General features: G+C 54.8%; 2 protein-coding genes across 2 annotated transcripts; one reads left to right on the top strand and one right to left on the bottom strand.

The window, feature by feature from the left end:
- Window positions 1-1,365: 1,365 nt before the first annotated feature.
- TNFSF9 (TNF superfamily member 9) lies at window positions 1,366-4,765 on the bottom strand. The gene is made up of 3 exons (XM_032627160.1): window positions 4,469-4,765; window positions 3,826-3,859; window positions 1,366-2,449 (listed from the first exon to the last, which is right to left on the bottom strand). The coding sequence occupies exons 1-3, from the start codon at window positions 4,730-4,732 to the stop codon at window positions 1,989-1,991; spliced, it is 759 nt and encodes a 252-aa protein (XP_032483051.1). The 5' UTR covers window positions 4,733-4,765; the 3' UTR covers window positions 1,366-1,988.
- On the top strand, window positions 4,731-15,218 carry LOC116750612 (phospholipid phosphatase 3-like). Its single transcript, XM_032625476.1, has 4 exons — window positions 4,731-4,841; window positions 11,023-11,122; window positions 13,948-14,105; window positions 14,954-15,218. Exons 1-4 carry the CDS (start codon window positions 4,731-4,733, stop codon window positions 15,182-15,184), a joined length of 600 nt encoding a protein of 199 aa, XP_032481367.1. The 3' UTR covers window positions 15,185-15,218.
- Window positions 15,219-16,104: the final 886 nt, after the last annotated feature.

Raw genomic sequence — 16,104 nt, 5'->3', positions numbered from 1 at the left:
TAAGTCCCCATCAAGGTCACCTGCTTTGTGGAGACCTCCCTGTCCACCCCAGCCCCAGAAGCCAAGGTCCAGCTGGTTCACATGGGCCAGTGGGCAGAAGATCTGCATGGTGGAGAAATTAGGGGATTTGGGAGAACTGGCCAGGACCGTGGGATGCTGGTAAATGTTTAACAACCAGCTCTCAAGGAGTGAAATGAATACCTGTGTTTATTATCAATTTTACTGGCATAAGTGTGTAGCACACAAGCTCCAACAATAAAATATAAGAGACTCTGCATTGCAAACTCCATACAGTCAAAACTGATTCTCACAGAATGCCTTCCTTGATTTTCTCCACTCTTGTACCCAGAGCCAATCTATGTTTGCAAGTGAGAAACAAGTGAGTGGAGGTTGATATTTTCCTTTAGAGACTGAGATGGAACAAAACAATAAAGATGCATGTTCACGCTTCACTTGCTTTATGATGATGTGAGCAACTTCTTTGCTAAATCAGATAGCGGTTTGAAAACACTAGAGAAAGACTTTCTTGATTTTTTGGGGTGCTATTCACAATGTAACAGTTACAGGTAAGAACCACTTAAGTGTAGGGACTTCCCTGGTGGTGCAGTGGTTAAGAATCCGCCTGCCATTGCTAGGGGACACAGGTTCGAGCCCTGGTCCAGGAAGATCCCACATGCCGCGGAGCAACTAAGCCCGTGCGCCACAACTACTGAGCCTGTGTGACACAACTACTAAAGCCTGCATGCCTAGAGCCCGCGCTCCGCAACAAGAGAAGCCACCGCAATGAGAAGGCCGCGCAGTGTAACGAAGAGCAGCCACTGCTCACCGCAACTAGAGAAAGCCCGCGTGCAGCAACGAAGACCCAACGCGGCCAAAGATAAATTTAAAAATAAATAAAAGAAAATAATTTTTTAAGAAAAGAACCACTTAAGTGTAATCTACATGTTGAACATCCTTTTCACCTGCACTTTAAGTATAGACAATCAACAAACAATAAATCAAGCCCTGACTTGTAACATTTGCCACTTCCTGTAGTGTAAATGCTCTCACCATGGCCGATTTTAACCCATTATTGACAGCGGATGTATTAATGCCACAGGCGTTAGTTTCTGCAAAAATCCCCCGGTCAATAGTGTGTTAAGTTACTAGTGTGGTGACACAGAACACGGAGTTAGCAAGCAGTGTCCTGCAAAATGGCATTATCCAGTATTTCCACCACCAGATACAGTATAGGTAAAATACCTCAAAAGCACAGATAATAGTGACACGGGAATAATAAAATCCCTAAGGCACAGGGGAGTTATATAAATCTCAAGATAACTCACATTGTCTGGTACATAGTAAATGCTCAATATATAGAAGTCGTAACATATATAAATACTTTATTATCTAACATCACGTACCACCTCACACCTTCCCATATGCCCCAGTTACACAGGGTCACACACAGTCACGGTGTCAAGCCAGCGTACTAGACCGTCAGCTCGGCAAAAGCTGGGGGGTTTGTCTTGTCCTATTCATGGCTGTGTCCCCAACACCTAAAACAGTGCCTGATAAAATTTGCATGAATGAGTAAAGCTCACACAGCAGTTACTTGGACTCCCACAAGCTAGCCCCATGAGTACCATGCGGGGGCGGGGGGGAGGGTACTGGGAATGAGTCTCTATTTCTCACGTATTAACATAAATAAGAATGGAGGGGAGGTCTTTTTTATTTGATGTTTCTCTAGCCCTGCACAGTGCCTGGCACGGAGCAGAAGCTCAATAAATATAAGTTGAACGGATTAATATAATGTACACTGTCTGAGCTCAGGCTCAGAATAAATACCAAGTGACAGAGGGACCCGGAGACTCCTGGAAGAGGGGGTCAGCAGCAAGGACCCCGGCCCAGCCCAGTGAGGTAGAGTAGCTAGACCCCATCACCAGGGGCCCCAAGAAAGGAAGGCAAGATTCAGTCTTGGTCCAGAGGGTGGCACCTAGGCCTGGGGGTCACGTCAGCTGTATCAAGGAGAGTCCAGTGGGGACTTGGGTGTTCACGTGGAAGAGGCCCAAGACCGTGGCATCCGCTGAGAACTGCCAGGCGCGAGGCTCCCGGACCGCGAGGCGCAGGTGGACGCTCAGGCGCTGTCCGGCATCCAGGTGCAGCAGGCCGCTCCGGAAACCAGCCGCTGAGTTCCCCGAGGATGGGGGTGGCAGGTCCAAGGTCAGGGCCAGGGCAGCGGCCCCAGCTTGGAGAGGCCGCAGGTTCAGGGCCACAGAGACGGAGCCGGAGCTGTTGCCGTTGCTGGCCATCGCACGCTTCAGCGCCAAGTGCAAGAAAACATAGTAGACTCCGGCCTGGGCCACCACCACCTCGTGTGTGTGCTTGTCATAGCTCACACCGGGTGCCAGGGTCACACCTGTCATCCCCCGCTCGCTGCACCAGTGCAGGGGCCCTTCGGTCAGCTGCACTGTGGGAGGAAGACGCAGGGCATGCTTAGCATGGGAGCATCGCTGAGGGTTGAGGTCGCAGCCCTGGGGAGGGGAGGAGGGGCTCTGAGGGAGAGAGGACAAGAGGGAAAAGTGGGGAGGGGGGTATGAGAAAGGTAAGGGGACTCGGAGAGGGTCTCAGAAAGGGGGGGGCTGGGGGAGGGGAAGGGGGGATAGAAGAAAGGAAAGGATTCCGAGGGAGGGGGAAGACTCTCTGGAGGAGGGAGATTGAGGAAGTGGAGGGGGACAGACTTCCAGGAACCAGGAGGAGGAGGAAATGTAATGCCAAAAAGGAAGAGGGGGGCTTCCCTGGTGGCGCAGCGGTTGGGAATCCGCCTGCCGATGCAGGGGACACGGGTTCGTGCCCTGGTCCGGGAAGATCCCACATGCCGCGGAGCGGCTGGGCCCGTGAGCCACGGCTGCTGAGCCTGCGCGTCTGTCCGGAGCCTGTGCTCCGCAGCGGGAGAGGCCGCAACAGTGAGAGGCCCGCGTACCGCAAAAAAAAAAAAAAAAAAAAATTTTTAAAAGAAAAGGATGATGGAGGGGGATAGGGGGCTCCTAGGAATGGAAGTATGGGGTTTGTAGAGGGAGGAGAGGGGGATAGGGGGCAGAGTTAGCATAGAATGAAGGAAGGGACTCAGAGTGGGAGGGGGGGAAAGAGGAGGGGGGATGGAGAAGGGGAAGGGGGGGAGGGAGGGGGAGGTTGTGGAGGAAGGAGGAAAAATCCTAGAGGAAACATAAAGGGAGGGAGGAGGGGGTGGAGGGTGAAGGAGGAGGGACTCCAAGGAGAGGACAGGATGGGGAGAAGGTCTCCTTAAGAGAGAAGGGAAGGAGGTGGCAGGAGAGTCTGGAAGGGGGAGGGAAAGGGGTGGGAAGAAGAGTCCCCAGAAAGGGGAGGGGAGCGGGGGAGGGTCTCCGGAGGGAGAACGAGGAGGGGAGTCTGGAAGTGGGAGGGCAGAGGAAGGAGGTAGAGAGGAGAGTCTCCAGAAGAGGGGGGAGGAGGGTCTCGGGAAGAGGGAGCGGAAGTGAACGGGAAAGACGGTTTCCAGAAGGGAGGAAGGGAGACAGGGCTGGGGAGGAGGGGTCCGTCTCTCCCAGAGCCCAGTGGGAGAGACCCTACCAGGCTGAGATTTGCGGCATCCAGCCCCAGCTCTGAGAGGGCGGGGTCTGAGGTGGGCACAGATGGGGGTCAGAGGAGGAGGAGACCCAGAGAAGGGCTGACGCGGTTCTAAGAAGGGAGGGGACACTTTTCACAGAAGGGAGGGGACGAGGGTCGGATTGGGTCACAGAGGAGGCCTCCTTCTCCTGGGGCTCTCCCTCTTAGTGCACCCTCCCCCTGTCTGGGGGAATCACTCACCTCCGTCGGCCACCACCAGCTGCGCGAACACGCCCTGCCGAGAGAGGACAAACGGAAAGTGGGTAGAGGTCCCCCCTCCCGCACCCGCAGCCCTCTGGAAAGTGGAGTGCCCGGGATCTGCGCGAGTCTTGAGCCTACGCTCCCTTCCCTTCCCGCTGCAAAAGAGCGCGCGCGCTGCCCCAGCCCTACTGTGTGCAAGGACAGAACCCCGAGGACTCAGGAGGGAAAAGAGGAGAGAGTCCCTCCAGGGGGCTTGGCACTGGGGGGTCTTGAGAGAGAAAGGGGGGTACCCCAAGGGTCCGGGAGAAAACCTAGATTCTCCGCGAGTTACGATAGAAAGGGGGAGCCCCCTCAGTGGTTCGAGATAAAATGTCCCTCGGGGTCCGCGATGGAGAAAGTGCTCCCCTCTGGGGTCTCGGGATGAGATGGGGTCTCACGGGGGTGCGGGACGAGAAGGGTGCCCCCCGAAGTCCTGGATAAAGAAGCGGTGCCCTCGGAGGTCCAAGAGGGACGATGGGGGTCCCTCCACCATCGGCCTGGGATGCAGAAAGGACCTCGGGGTGTGGGGGGGGGAGCGAATGGAGAAGGGGTCCCGGAACTGGGTAGGGGTCTCTCCCGGGGTCCAGATCGGGCCGCATCTCACCTGCGGAGAGTCGGGGAGGCGGGTGCGGGCGTCGGGCGTCAGCTCCAGGCCCTCCGGGAGTCTCGGGCTGCGCGCGGAGCCGGGGACCTGCGATGCAGGAGCCCCGGGCGCGGCCCAGGCGCGCACCAGGCAGGCGGCGCAGGCGGCGGCGAGCAGCAGCAGCGCGGCGCTCAGGGCCCAGGGCAGCGGGTGGCAGGAGCGGCCCGAGGGCGCGAGCGGCCGTTGAGCTTCGGGGTCCGGGGCGGCGTAGGTGCTGGAGTGCATGGCCGGCTGCGGGCGGCTGCGGTCCGAGGCCGCTGCACCGCGCTTTATATGCAATCCCGAAGCCCCCCTTTCCGGGGTGTGGCCCGTGGGGATCCCAGAGATCCGCCCGGTAGGTTGGTTCCCGCCCGCCCCGCCTCCTCCACGTTCTGTCCGAACTTTCCCTAACTTTCTCTTCCCCGGATCTCTCCCTCTCTGCATCTCCTTTTTTCTCTCTCTTTCTCTCTCTGTCTCTCTGTCTCTCTGTCTCTCTCTCTCTCTCTCTCTCTCTCTCTCTCTCTCTCTGTCTCTCTCTCTCTCTCCCTCTCTCCCTCCCTCCCTCCCTCCCTCCCTCCCTCTCTCTCTCTCTCTCCCTCCAAGCTCTGACCCACCGACCCTCTTTCTTCCTAATTGTCTCTCTTGTGTCTCCCCGCTTATCTATCTCTGCGCCTCTCTGCTTCTCTGCCTCTTTCCCCAATTTCTTATCACTCCCTAGCTCCCCAGCACTGGGGCCCCTCCAGGGCTCTCCTAAACCCGGCACTTCTTCAGAGGGGTCAGAAGATAGCCAGGCCTCAGCCCCCTTCTCCTGTGGAGCATAAGTCCTCCCAGTGGAACCCTAAGTGCCCTGCTCAGCCCTCCCCCTCCCCTCCCTCTTTTGCCCCAGGACCCCTGGACCTTCCCTGGCCTGCCCCCGCCCACCCACCTAGACGCTTCCCATCAGGGGCCCCCTGGACCCCATAAGCAGAAGGCTGGAGAGTCCAGGTGGAGAAATTCCCCTTGTAGGAAAGGGACAGCCTTGAGTGAGGCAGAGGAAACGCAAATTTCCCGTTCGCTCTCCGGTGGTGGTGTGGGCGGGGGCGGGGGCGGGGGCGGGAGGAGGACCAGAGAAGCGGTCAAAACTCGGCCCCAAAAGAGGAAGCAACCCTGGACTGAGAGATGGCCAGCCCTAGAAAAGCCCTGGGCTCCCATAGAAGCCCTGCTCTGCCCAGACCAGCCGGCCAACTCCCTAACCCGCTCCAGGATTCACTTTCCCTATAGAAAATGGAAGGGTGGACCGGGCAATTGATCTCAGTCATCCATCAGCCGTCAGGGAAATGGGGGCAGGGAGGTTGGTTCAACTGAACAAGGATCGGATGCCGGCCCTGTATTCAATCTTGTATTAAGCCTCTCTGGGGAATTAACGAGGAGCCCACTGTGATGATACTGGCTCGTGTTGACTCACAGGTGCTGAACGTTTCCGTTTTACCAGCGGTTTATAAAGCACGAGGCCCAGACCAGCATCACCTGGGAACTTGCTAGCTCTGCAAATTCTAGCACCTCACCCGAGACCTACTGACATTCTGGGAGTGGAAGCCCTGCAATCAGTGTCTGAAGGAGCCTTCCAGAAGATTCTGACACTTGCCCAAGTTGGAGAATCCACTGCATGGTACCAAGGTTGTTCCTTCACACCTGCTGTCCCCCTGCCTGGAATGTTCTTTCCCCAGATCTGCGGCCAGCTGTCCTTCTGAGTAAAGAGGATGAATTAAGCTCCGGCCCCTACTTTCACTCTCTCCCCAAACCCCACTGCAGTGATAGTATAAGCGACTGTTTTAAAAGCTACACCAAAAATTGTAAGCCATCGGGGTGGAATGCCAAATATAATTTCCCTAGCCAAATGCCACAATCAGCACCGTGTCTCAAGCCTCAGTTATTGGTGACTGCCCCCAACCCCCAGCTCCGAAAGAGAGTGTGGTGGGTGACAGCTAAAATAGAAGTGTTGGTCTAAAGTAAATTCCCAAAAGAGATATCAGCTCTGCTCCCCTTCAGGGTGGAACCGCAGCTGTCTTGGGTTTTTTGTTTTTTGTTTTTTCCTCCAGACAGCGGATATGGCAGCGTTTCTGGTGGGAGGAACGCAGTTGATGGTAGAAGAATCACGCCAAAAGCATGTGTTAAACAAATGTGTGAACTTGAATGCAGGATTTGAAACTTTCCCACCTTGACCCTTGCCCCCCACTCAGCAGCCAGGCTCTGAAAGATGGGGATGGTGGGATCCTTTCTCTGAGGAATCTGACCAACCAGGAAGATAGATATAAAGATACTGAGGCCAAAAAGCCCTCCCCAGATAGCACTGCTCTGTCAAGAAGCTCACAGGCCACAGGCCAATCTGTTTATTATTAAGCCCTCCCCCACAGCAATGTCACAGACAAGGGTTGTCTGGGTTGACAAAAAGGAATTCAGAGGACTCCCAGTCAACATCTCGGACAACCCAAATGAAAGTGTCTCTCTCTCGGGCCCTGGTTACATCACCCCGTGACATGGCCTCACTAGCAGTTTCCACCATGTGAGATATTCTTGTTCATTTGTTTGCTCACTCATGGCTGTTTCCCCCATGAAACTGTTATCTCCCAAAGAGGAGTATCTCCACCTGCCTTGTTTCCAACCTAGAAAATTGCAGGCCTCGATCGTATTGACTGATTTAATGAATAAATGAACGCAGTATAGCATAACAGTTACCAGCATGCGCTCTAGAGGTGGACAAACTGCAGCCCGACACCGAATGTTTTGATTATTTTCATTTTGAAGCAGCTGGGAAAAGTCAAAAGAAGACTCTTTCTTGATGTGCAAATCATGTGAAATTCAAATTTCAGTGTCCACAGATAAAACCGTATTGACCAAAAAAAAAAAAAAAAAAAAAAAACCGTATTGACACACAGCCACCCTCATTTGTTTCCATATTGTCTGTGGCGATTTTTGCAATATTATGGCAGAGTGGAGTAGTTACAACAGAGATTGTCTGGCCCACACAGCCCCGAATATTTACTCTCTCTGGTCCCTTTCAGAGGAAAATTTGCTGCCCCTGTCTAGAGTCTTGAATTTTAGCGCTCAGATTTCTTGCTGTGTGATTTTGGGCAAGCTGCTTCACCTCTCTGAGCCTCACTTTTCACATCTACTAAATGGGAATAAGAGTAGGTCTCAAAGAGTAGCTGAGAGCTTGCTGTGAGCAGTGCCAGGCACATGGCAAATGCTCATTCCAGGTGAGCTGGGTCACTGACGCTTTTCTACAATTCCAATAGCGGATGTAAAAACACTAAGACTCCAAAAGTTGAAGTCATCGATCCAAGGACTGACAGTGACTGTTCTGAACTCTCTCAATGCCGAGGGGCTTAGCAGAGTTCTATACACCCCCGCCAGAGCAGGGAAACAATGCCTGTCAGGGGAAGGCTCAGGCCACAGCCAGGGAGAGCCATGACGTATTGTTGTGGTCGGGACATCTGAGATAGGCAGCCCCGCCCACTATGGAGCTCTCAGCCTCAGCCGCCTAGCACCCCACGGTTTAGTACAGTTGCACCTCTGTGCTCAGCTGTCTCCCTGAGGTGAGCGTGGGCCCTGGTTTTCCTCACCTCTAGGGGAAAGGCCTGAATTCTCACTGTTGCCATCATAGGGCTCAAAGGAGGGATTGGGCAGGAAGCAGTTGGGGGGTGGCACCCTTCTTCCCTCTCGGAGGCCCAGTGAACAGGCACCTCCTCCAAGAAGTATGCCTTGATTTTTCCTAGCAAACTCACCTCCTTCTCTCTGGGTTCCCGACTGCCCCCCATCCCGTATGTGGACTCCCCCAGGGTCAACCTTCCACTGGCGTGGATCTTCCACGTCCCCCGGGGGAAAGGCAAAGCCTGAAAGAGACCCTTAGTGATTGCCGGGTAAGTGCACAGTGAGAGGGCACGGGACCCCATGGGGGGCTGTGAACCAAGAAAAGAAGAAAAAAGAGAAGGGAAGGGTTGAGTGAGGTTGGTCTCCAGCCGAGGGGGTATCCACGTGTGTTGAAGGAGGAAATCGATGCAGAGAGGGGAACTGTGTTCTCCAAGTTAGTCAGGTCTCTGGAAAAGCTAGGTCCAAGTCTCCTCAGCCCTGGATAGGCCAGGGAAACACAGACCTGGTACAGGAGTGCACCTGTGATATCGGGTAAACACGACAAGGCATGATGGCATAACTAGGCTTTGTGGAGTTGGGGTGCTTATCCAGCTACTCTGGAATTGTGTGTCTCCAGTGTGATGCGTGTTCAGGGATCAGGAAAGGGGATGGGGGGGGGGCCCATGCGTGCACCAGCGTGCTTCTGGTTGAGGAACAACAACAGCACAAGGTCCAAACCATTTAACTTCAAATCCCAGCTCTACCTCTTGCTAGTTGTATGATCTCGAGCAAATGCCTTCACCTCTCTGCCTTGAGGTTCCCATCTGAGAAGTCGAGCTAACACAGGGACCACCTGCTAGGATTACCGTCCAGAGTCGAGAGCCAGAACAGCACCTGGCATACGGTAGGTGCTCTCCAGGACTAGTCATCACTGCTGCCAGTGGGGCTGACCGTCTGGTGCCTCTGCATGACTGTAGGCAGGGGTCTGATCTTATGGATGAAGCACCGGGGTCCAGAAACAAGCGCGGACATCTGAGCCAAAAACAGGCAGGAAGTGTTCTGAACGGAAATAGCCGAAAGAGTCATTGAAAGAGAAATGGCCAGATTATCACTCATAGAATCAGTTCAGGAACCAAGCTGTGGAGGAGGTTGAGTCATCTCTTTGGGGCTCATTAGAGATCTCTAAGGGCTAGGAAAACAAAGAATGTGGATTTGGTTTCAGAGCAAAGATACATTTGCATAGCACGTATCTGGAAGGTATATTAAAAAGCTAGGGGGACTTAGGAGGGTGATCTGAAAAAGAGATCGTGGACCTTTCATGCAAGCTTCCGCCCACCTGCATTTTCCATGTTTGCTTTGTTTTGGTTTTTGCGTGTGTGTTGCATATAGAATGGTGGTCAGGTGTGAGCGCACAAAGACAAAAACCAGTGGCCATACACACAAAAAATTTTTAAAGCGAAAAAAATAAGCAGAGAAAGAAAGAAACCGGTGGCCTTAGCTGTTTGGAGGAAGGGAAAATTTAACATCAGTGACATCAAAGGCAGGAAATGGTGTTTCCCTGCTAATGGCAGTGGAAGGATACAGGGATGGGGAAGACCCAGGCAAACCAGGGCGGGCCCTGGGTACCCCTCAGAGGGGCCCCCGTCTGTGAAAAACCAGCTCATTCTGCTGGGAAACTAGCCAGCCTGCCCCAGGAAGGAAGCCCCAGCAGGGCTACCACCTGGAAGGGACTCTCCAACTGGCCCGGAGGGGCAGCCACCAGACAGACACCGGTGTACAAAAGACACCCCCATTCAGGCGGTACACAATCACACAAACCGAGACAGACACACAAATACACCACACAGACATACACACACTCACACACACACACACACTGAGACACATAATCATAGATACGCAAGAGTAGCCACCAAAGCTGGCCACAGACACACACAGAGATCCAAGAGATACATATTCAGAGTATAGACACCAAGAATAGAAGGACACACAATCGCAGACCCACAATCACACGCATACCAAAACAGTGGTGGAGATACACCACACAGGCACATGCTAAGACATGCCCAGAGGTGCAATCATAGATACACAAGATCAGCTGCCCAAGCTGGCCACAAGCACACAAAAGGACACATCCGTGCCCATGATCACACATACCCACTAACGCATAGCCTGAAAGAGTCTCAAAGGCTCTGGGATATGCATTCAGAGACAGACAATATCAGATGCCCAGAGACCACCAAAGGCACTCAAGTCACATACTGACACAGGCTAACCTGGAGAGACTGGCAGAGACACAAAGTACAAGAAACCCAGGCCCCGCCCCCAGTGAAGATCCAGGTCCCACCCTTCGAGCCATCCAAGATCCACCCCCCACAGAGGGGAGCCAGGCCCTCCTTTTGGGGGCCTATCCCTCCCTCCCTTAAGGCACATCTGGGTCCCTTTCCTTGGAAGCAACACCCAGTGTAGGCCGCGGGCGACCCCTGGTGGACCAGGCGCCTCAGTCCAGGGCTGCACTGAATGAGTCGTTGGGAGGGGGGCGTCTAGGCTGAAAGGAAGGAAAGGTGCTTCGGCATCGACTGCAAAGCCCGGAGGAAGGTGCGTGGCAACGGGGTAGCGGGGACACGGGCGGCCGGAGCGGGATCAGACGGCCTTGGACAAGGGAACAGAGCGTGGGAAGCAGGAGTGGGATGGAAGACCCTCACCCATCCCCACTCGGTGCGATCCAGGGTCCCCGAGGGGAGGGTGCTGCTCCGGGGACAGTGGAAGACGCGATAAGCCCGGCGGCGAATTCCCATTGGTCCGCGGCCGACCAATGAGGAACGGCGAGGGCTCCCGGCGGGGCGGGGCAAGACAGGGCAACAGTTGATAGACATGGAAGGGACCCGCCTACCCAGCTTGGCTCTCAGCCCGAAAATGACCACCAGGGAATCGCCCAAGGTCTGCAATGCCCAGCACGGAGACCGCTGGCCCAGGAGGACTCTCGTCAACTCCGATATGGCTTTGACCCGCGGAACCCTGAAAAAGGTGGGCTTGCCCCTCCCAGAATTGATCCCAAGCTCCCAAGCCCTGCCCTCTCATCAGCCCCTCCCACTTCTATGTCATTCTCCCAGGCCCCGCCCACTTCCTAGCCATCATTGTCTCAAGCCCTGCCCACCCCCAGTCTCGCCCACTTTCCCATCATTCTCCCCAGGCTCCGCCCACTTCTCAGACAGCAACCTTCTAGGCCTTGCCCACTTTCCTACCCCACCCACTTTTCTACTTTCCTTCGTCCTGCACCATCCTCTCCCCGTCTCTGCCCTTCTATTGTCTCCTATCTGAAATCTTCGGCCCTGCCCTGGGTTACACTTTTCCAGAACTCCCTGCCCGCTTCCCAGTCCAGGCCTTCGAACCATCCCCATCCTTAGTCTGAACTTCCCTGGGGACACCACAGCCTGCGGGTCTCTGAGCATTTTCTCTGAGCATTTTGTCTGAGCATTTAGGCCCCGCCCATTTTGTTCCTCTCTCTACCTTCTTCCAGACTTCACCCATGCTTTCAAGACCTTACCCCAAATCAGTCAAGTCCCTGTATGGGTTGGGGACTCCTAGCTAACGGAGTCAGACAGGCCTCAGTTTCCCCGGCCCCGGGGCCGTCCTCGGGAAGGCCAGGCCCCCTTGGTCATCTAATTACTGCCCTACAGTGGGACCCCGCCCCTGCCCACCTTGGTCTTCACCATTCAGGCCAGCCTCTCCCCGCTGTATCCGGCCCGACTCTCGAGCTCTAATCCCAGTCCGGGTGGGCGCGCCCACCCCTTCGCCCCCCACAGTCGATAAGCTTACCACATACTGTCTTGGCCTTGCCCGAGCTGGTGGTCCGGTACCAGTGCCTGTGGCCGGGGGACCCGCGGAGAACCACCCCCGTGCCATCTGCTGCCACACTGCTGGACCGCCAAGCTGTTGATGGCTTTGGATTTGTTCTGTCTGCTGCTGTGTGAGCCCCCTCCCCAGCGTCCTTGAGCGCCCCGCACCACCACCATGCGGACAACCAAGGGGCAGTGGAGGGGTCTGTCTTCCTGTCTTTATCTGAGGGTCGCTAGATTGGGGGCTGGCTGCCTGCCCTGGTGTGTGTACTTGGGCTGTGTGTCTTCACATCGGTGTGTTCATCAACATGTTTCTGGGATGTCTGGGTCAATGTGTGTCCGTGTGAATGGGGACGATAGGGACTCTCCACAAGTGTGACTTTGTGTGTTTACCTGTCTTCCTGGGTCTGGGTGCTGGGTCAGCATCTGGCTGTGCATCTTTTTTCTTTTTTTTCAGTCTTTCATATGATTTTATTTGCTGCATGTCTCTTTGAGTTGTGGATCTGAGTCTACGTGTCTACAGTGGGGGAGGTATGTTTGTATTGTGTATCTCTGTGTATGTTTGACTGTGTGTATGTTGTGTGCAAGCCCCTGGGTGTGTCCGTATGTCTGGGGCTGGTCTGTGTTGAACTTATATCCATGTGAATGAGTATGATTCTGTGTGTGTACTCTCATGCACACGTGTGTGTGCATGGGTGTGTGTGTCCCTTCAGGTCTCTGGGTTGCATGTTGTGTCGCTGTGTTGTGTGTTGTATTGGTTTTCGGGGGTGTGTGTTCATTGTGGGTGACTCCTATGCATGCACTTGATCTATGGGAGCCCGTGACTATGCATCTGGGCTGGGGGCGGATCCAGTGGTATTTGTGTAGCCAGGTGTGTGTGTGGGTCTATATGGGCCTATGTGTATTGTGGGTATATTGTTGCATTATATGTCTGTGTGTGTACATCTGAATCTGGGTGTCTGGGTCAGACTGTGTGGTTGTATTGTATAATTGTGCATGTCAGACCCTGTGTGTTTGGGAATCTGCGTGGCCTGAGCTTGCTTAGGGTCTAGATGTGTGGCTGGCATATACCAGGGCCGCCCCCCACCCCCATTCCCCGGTGGGCAGAGCTAGTGACCAAAACCTCCTCACTGGGGAGGAGAGGCCAGGCTGGGATACTAGCTTTGCCCTCCCAGCCCAGTAAGGGAGCTGGGAACTGTGGGAGGCTGGGTTCCAGCTGCCTGGCTCCACTAAACTTCAGTGGGTGACAGGATGACAGGGTCAAGACAGGGGAGGGAGGCCTGGGTGTAGGCTTTGAGGATGAGTGGGCCAGACAGAGAGCCTGGCACCTGCTGGAGACAAGCCCCTTGGTCTGTCTGAATTCAGGATGGCAGTGTCAGGTGAGGGGGCCTGGACACTGCTCACACACAACTTTGCCACCAGTATCTCCCCTCCCAGCTCAGTCAGCCACAGAGCCATGGATACAGACATGAACACATACACAGATCCCAGATACAAGCACACACACACACCAACACAACCCACACATCCATGGACACGATGCATAATCGCTCTCTCTCTCTCTCTCTCTCTCTCTCTCATACACACACACACACACACACATCGCAGAGAGGAGCACACACACTCAGACATGTACCCATGTGTACCACAGACACCTATTCACACCACATACGCGTGTCATAGACAGAGATACCCAGTAACACACACACACACACGCAGAGCCACAATCATACACACATACATCAGGACACACACACATACAGAAAGAGCGAGCCCTTCCACACTTATCCCCTCCTTATCTTAACCCCTCACCCACCTCACTTACAGGACCCCACCAGTGAATGGGTCCCTGGGGCTCTGGCCTCCTCTGGCCTCCTGGCCATACTGTCCTCTCTGCGCATGTCCCCATGTCCAGCCTGTGGAGATGCCGGGAGGACAGACTGGCCAGAAGGCCTAAGGAGGGTAAACCTCAGTTGACCCATCCATGAGTGGGGTCATCTCCACCCCCTGCAGTCAGTCTCCCCATCGTGCTGAATGAGACCGGTTTGCTGGTACCCCACATCCAGGGCTTCTTTTGCAATGACACCACCATTGGATACCCCCGAGTGGTCCATTACATCATCGAGGACTCGGCACTCATAAAGATGGGCTTCTTCATCTCCATCTTCACGGTAAGAGGGTGGCCACTTTCACCTCAGGCCGTGGTGACACACCATGGGAAAGTTCATCTGTTTTTCTGGCAAAGCGGAAACCCCCACCCATTATAGATCTAAGGCAGGAGGAAGTACCACCTCTTTTCCTACTGAAATGGGAAATCTCACTGCTCAATGGCATAAAGCTCCTTTCCTTGAGGAAAAGGTTAGTCCCCCACTTTTGACATAATATAGAGGAAACACCCACCTCTCTGCCTTAGGTATGGAACAAGAAGTTCAGCCCCTGCCCCCCAGTGGACAGGGAAGCCCCATTCCTTATATGCAGAAGGCAGGAAGCAGTCCTGCCCCTTTTCTGGGGATCTGGGAAATCTCCCCCTTTCAAACATGGAACATCCTGCCTCTTTCTCCCAGTGACAAGGGAAGTTCCATCATTTTCAGGCATTTGGGAGGAAGTCTATCCTTTTTTCCTGGTATAACAGGAAGCCCCACCCCTTTCATATATGAGACAGGAAATCCTGCCTATGTCTGACATAAACTAGGGAGATGACCCACCTCTTTTCCTGGTATAACAGGAAGTCCCGCCCCTTTCAGTTATGGGACCTCCCCCCCCTCCTTTTCTTGATGATATGGGAAGCCTTATTGGCTTAGGAAGTCCTAACCATTTCAGGCACAGGGGTGGGAGAAGTCACCCATCTGTGTGTGTGTGGGATGGAATGAGAAGCCCCACCCTTTTGCCTGGTTTACTGGGAAAGAACAGCCTCCCTTCCATATGAACCTGTCTGAGACAAAGGGTTGGGGTTTTCCCACTCTTGTTGTGCCCTCGGCCCTCAGCAGTGACCCCTCACCCCTCTCACACGGTCCCACAGATCAGCCTGGGAGAGTTGATTCGTGTCAAGCTCTTGCAGCTGAGCTCGCCAGCCTTCATGAGCGGCACTTACACGGCCATGATCTACAAGCAGCTGGGCACCTTCATTTTTGGCGGCCTGGCCAGCTGCTCCCCGACCAGCATTGCCAAGATGACCACAGGTCACCTGCGGCCCCACTTCCTGGCCACGTGCCTGCCTGACCCAGCCTCCTTTGACCTCGAGAGCAGCTAGGTCACCAACTACACCTGCACAGGGCACCCTGAAGACGTCCTCGATGCCAGGCGAGTGGGCGGTCAGGGAGGGGAACCCAGGAAGCATCCCCACCCCACCCCAGCCCCAGCTGATGTCCACCCTGCCCCTGCCTGTCCCCCAGGAAATCCTTCTATTCTGTGGACGCCTCCATCGGGATGTACTCCATGGTGTATTTGGTGGTGAGTGTTGGCCCGAGGTGGGCTGCACGCCCGGCAAGGCCAGAAAATACTCCATTGTCCCCCCGCCCGCCCCCACCCCATGCTTGGTGCCAGCAGTGCCAGACACAGCTTCCATAGAGCTTGTGTGTTCCCCCAGAGTCAGGAGGGCAAGAACGGGGAGGGCCCATCTTCTCTTAAGACTCATTCAGCATCCTTGTCCCAGAACAGCAACTTCCAGAGTCCTCTGTCTCCCCCTCCCTGCAGCTGGAGAGGGCCCATGCCAGTCTGGGTCCATGCCCAGGGCTGGGCTCCACCAAGGGCAGGGGGAAGGGAAATCAGACCCAGCTGAGGTGTAGCTCTAAGTTTTGGGTAATAAAGTGGCAGGAGGAGCAGGGCGGGGGGGGGGGGTGGGGGAACCCCTGGGAAGGAGCCGATGACCCACAGGCATATACTCGGCTGGCAGAAGTGGATCGCACACATCGGAGCCAGCCCAGAGCACCTGGGCACCGTGGTGGGCAGACACAACGACACAGAAGCCCTGGCCACAGTGCACGTGATGCTACACGGCTGCCTTCACACCAGCAATGTTTTCTTCCTGAAAGGCAGCCCATTCGACTGCCAGCCGGCCCCCCTTTTTTTTAAAGACAAAGTAACAAAGTAACTACAGTCTCCTGTAGTGATAGCAGGGCTTTGGAGCTGGAATGTACATGCTCTATTCCCAGCCTCAACTGTGTGTGACAT

The sequence above is a fragment of the Phocoena sinus genome, chromosome 3 (genome assembly GCF_008692025.1).
Source record: "Phocoena sinus isolate mPhoSin1 chromosome 3, mPhoSin1.pri, whole genome shotgun sequence".
Taxonomy (NCBI): domain Eukaryota; kingdom Metazoa; phylum Chordata; class Mammalia; order Artiodactyla; family Phocoenidae; genus Phocoena; species Phocoena sinus.
This window is presented reverse-complemented; position numbering and strand designations above follow the sequence as displayed.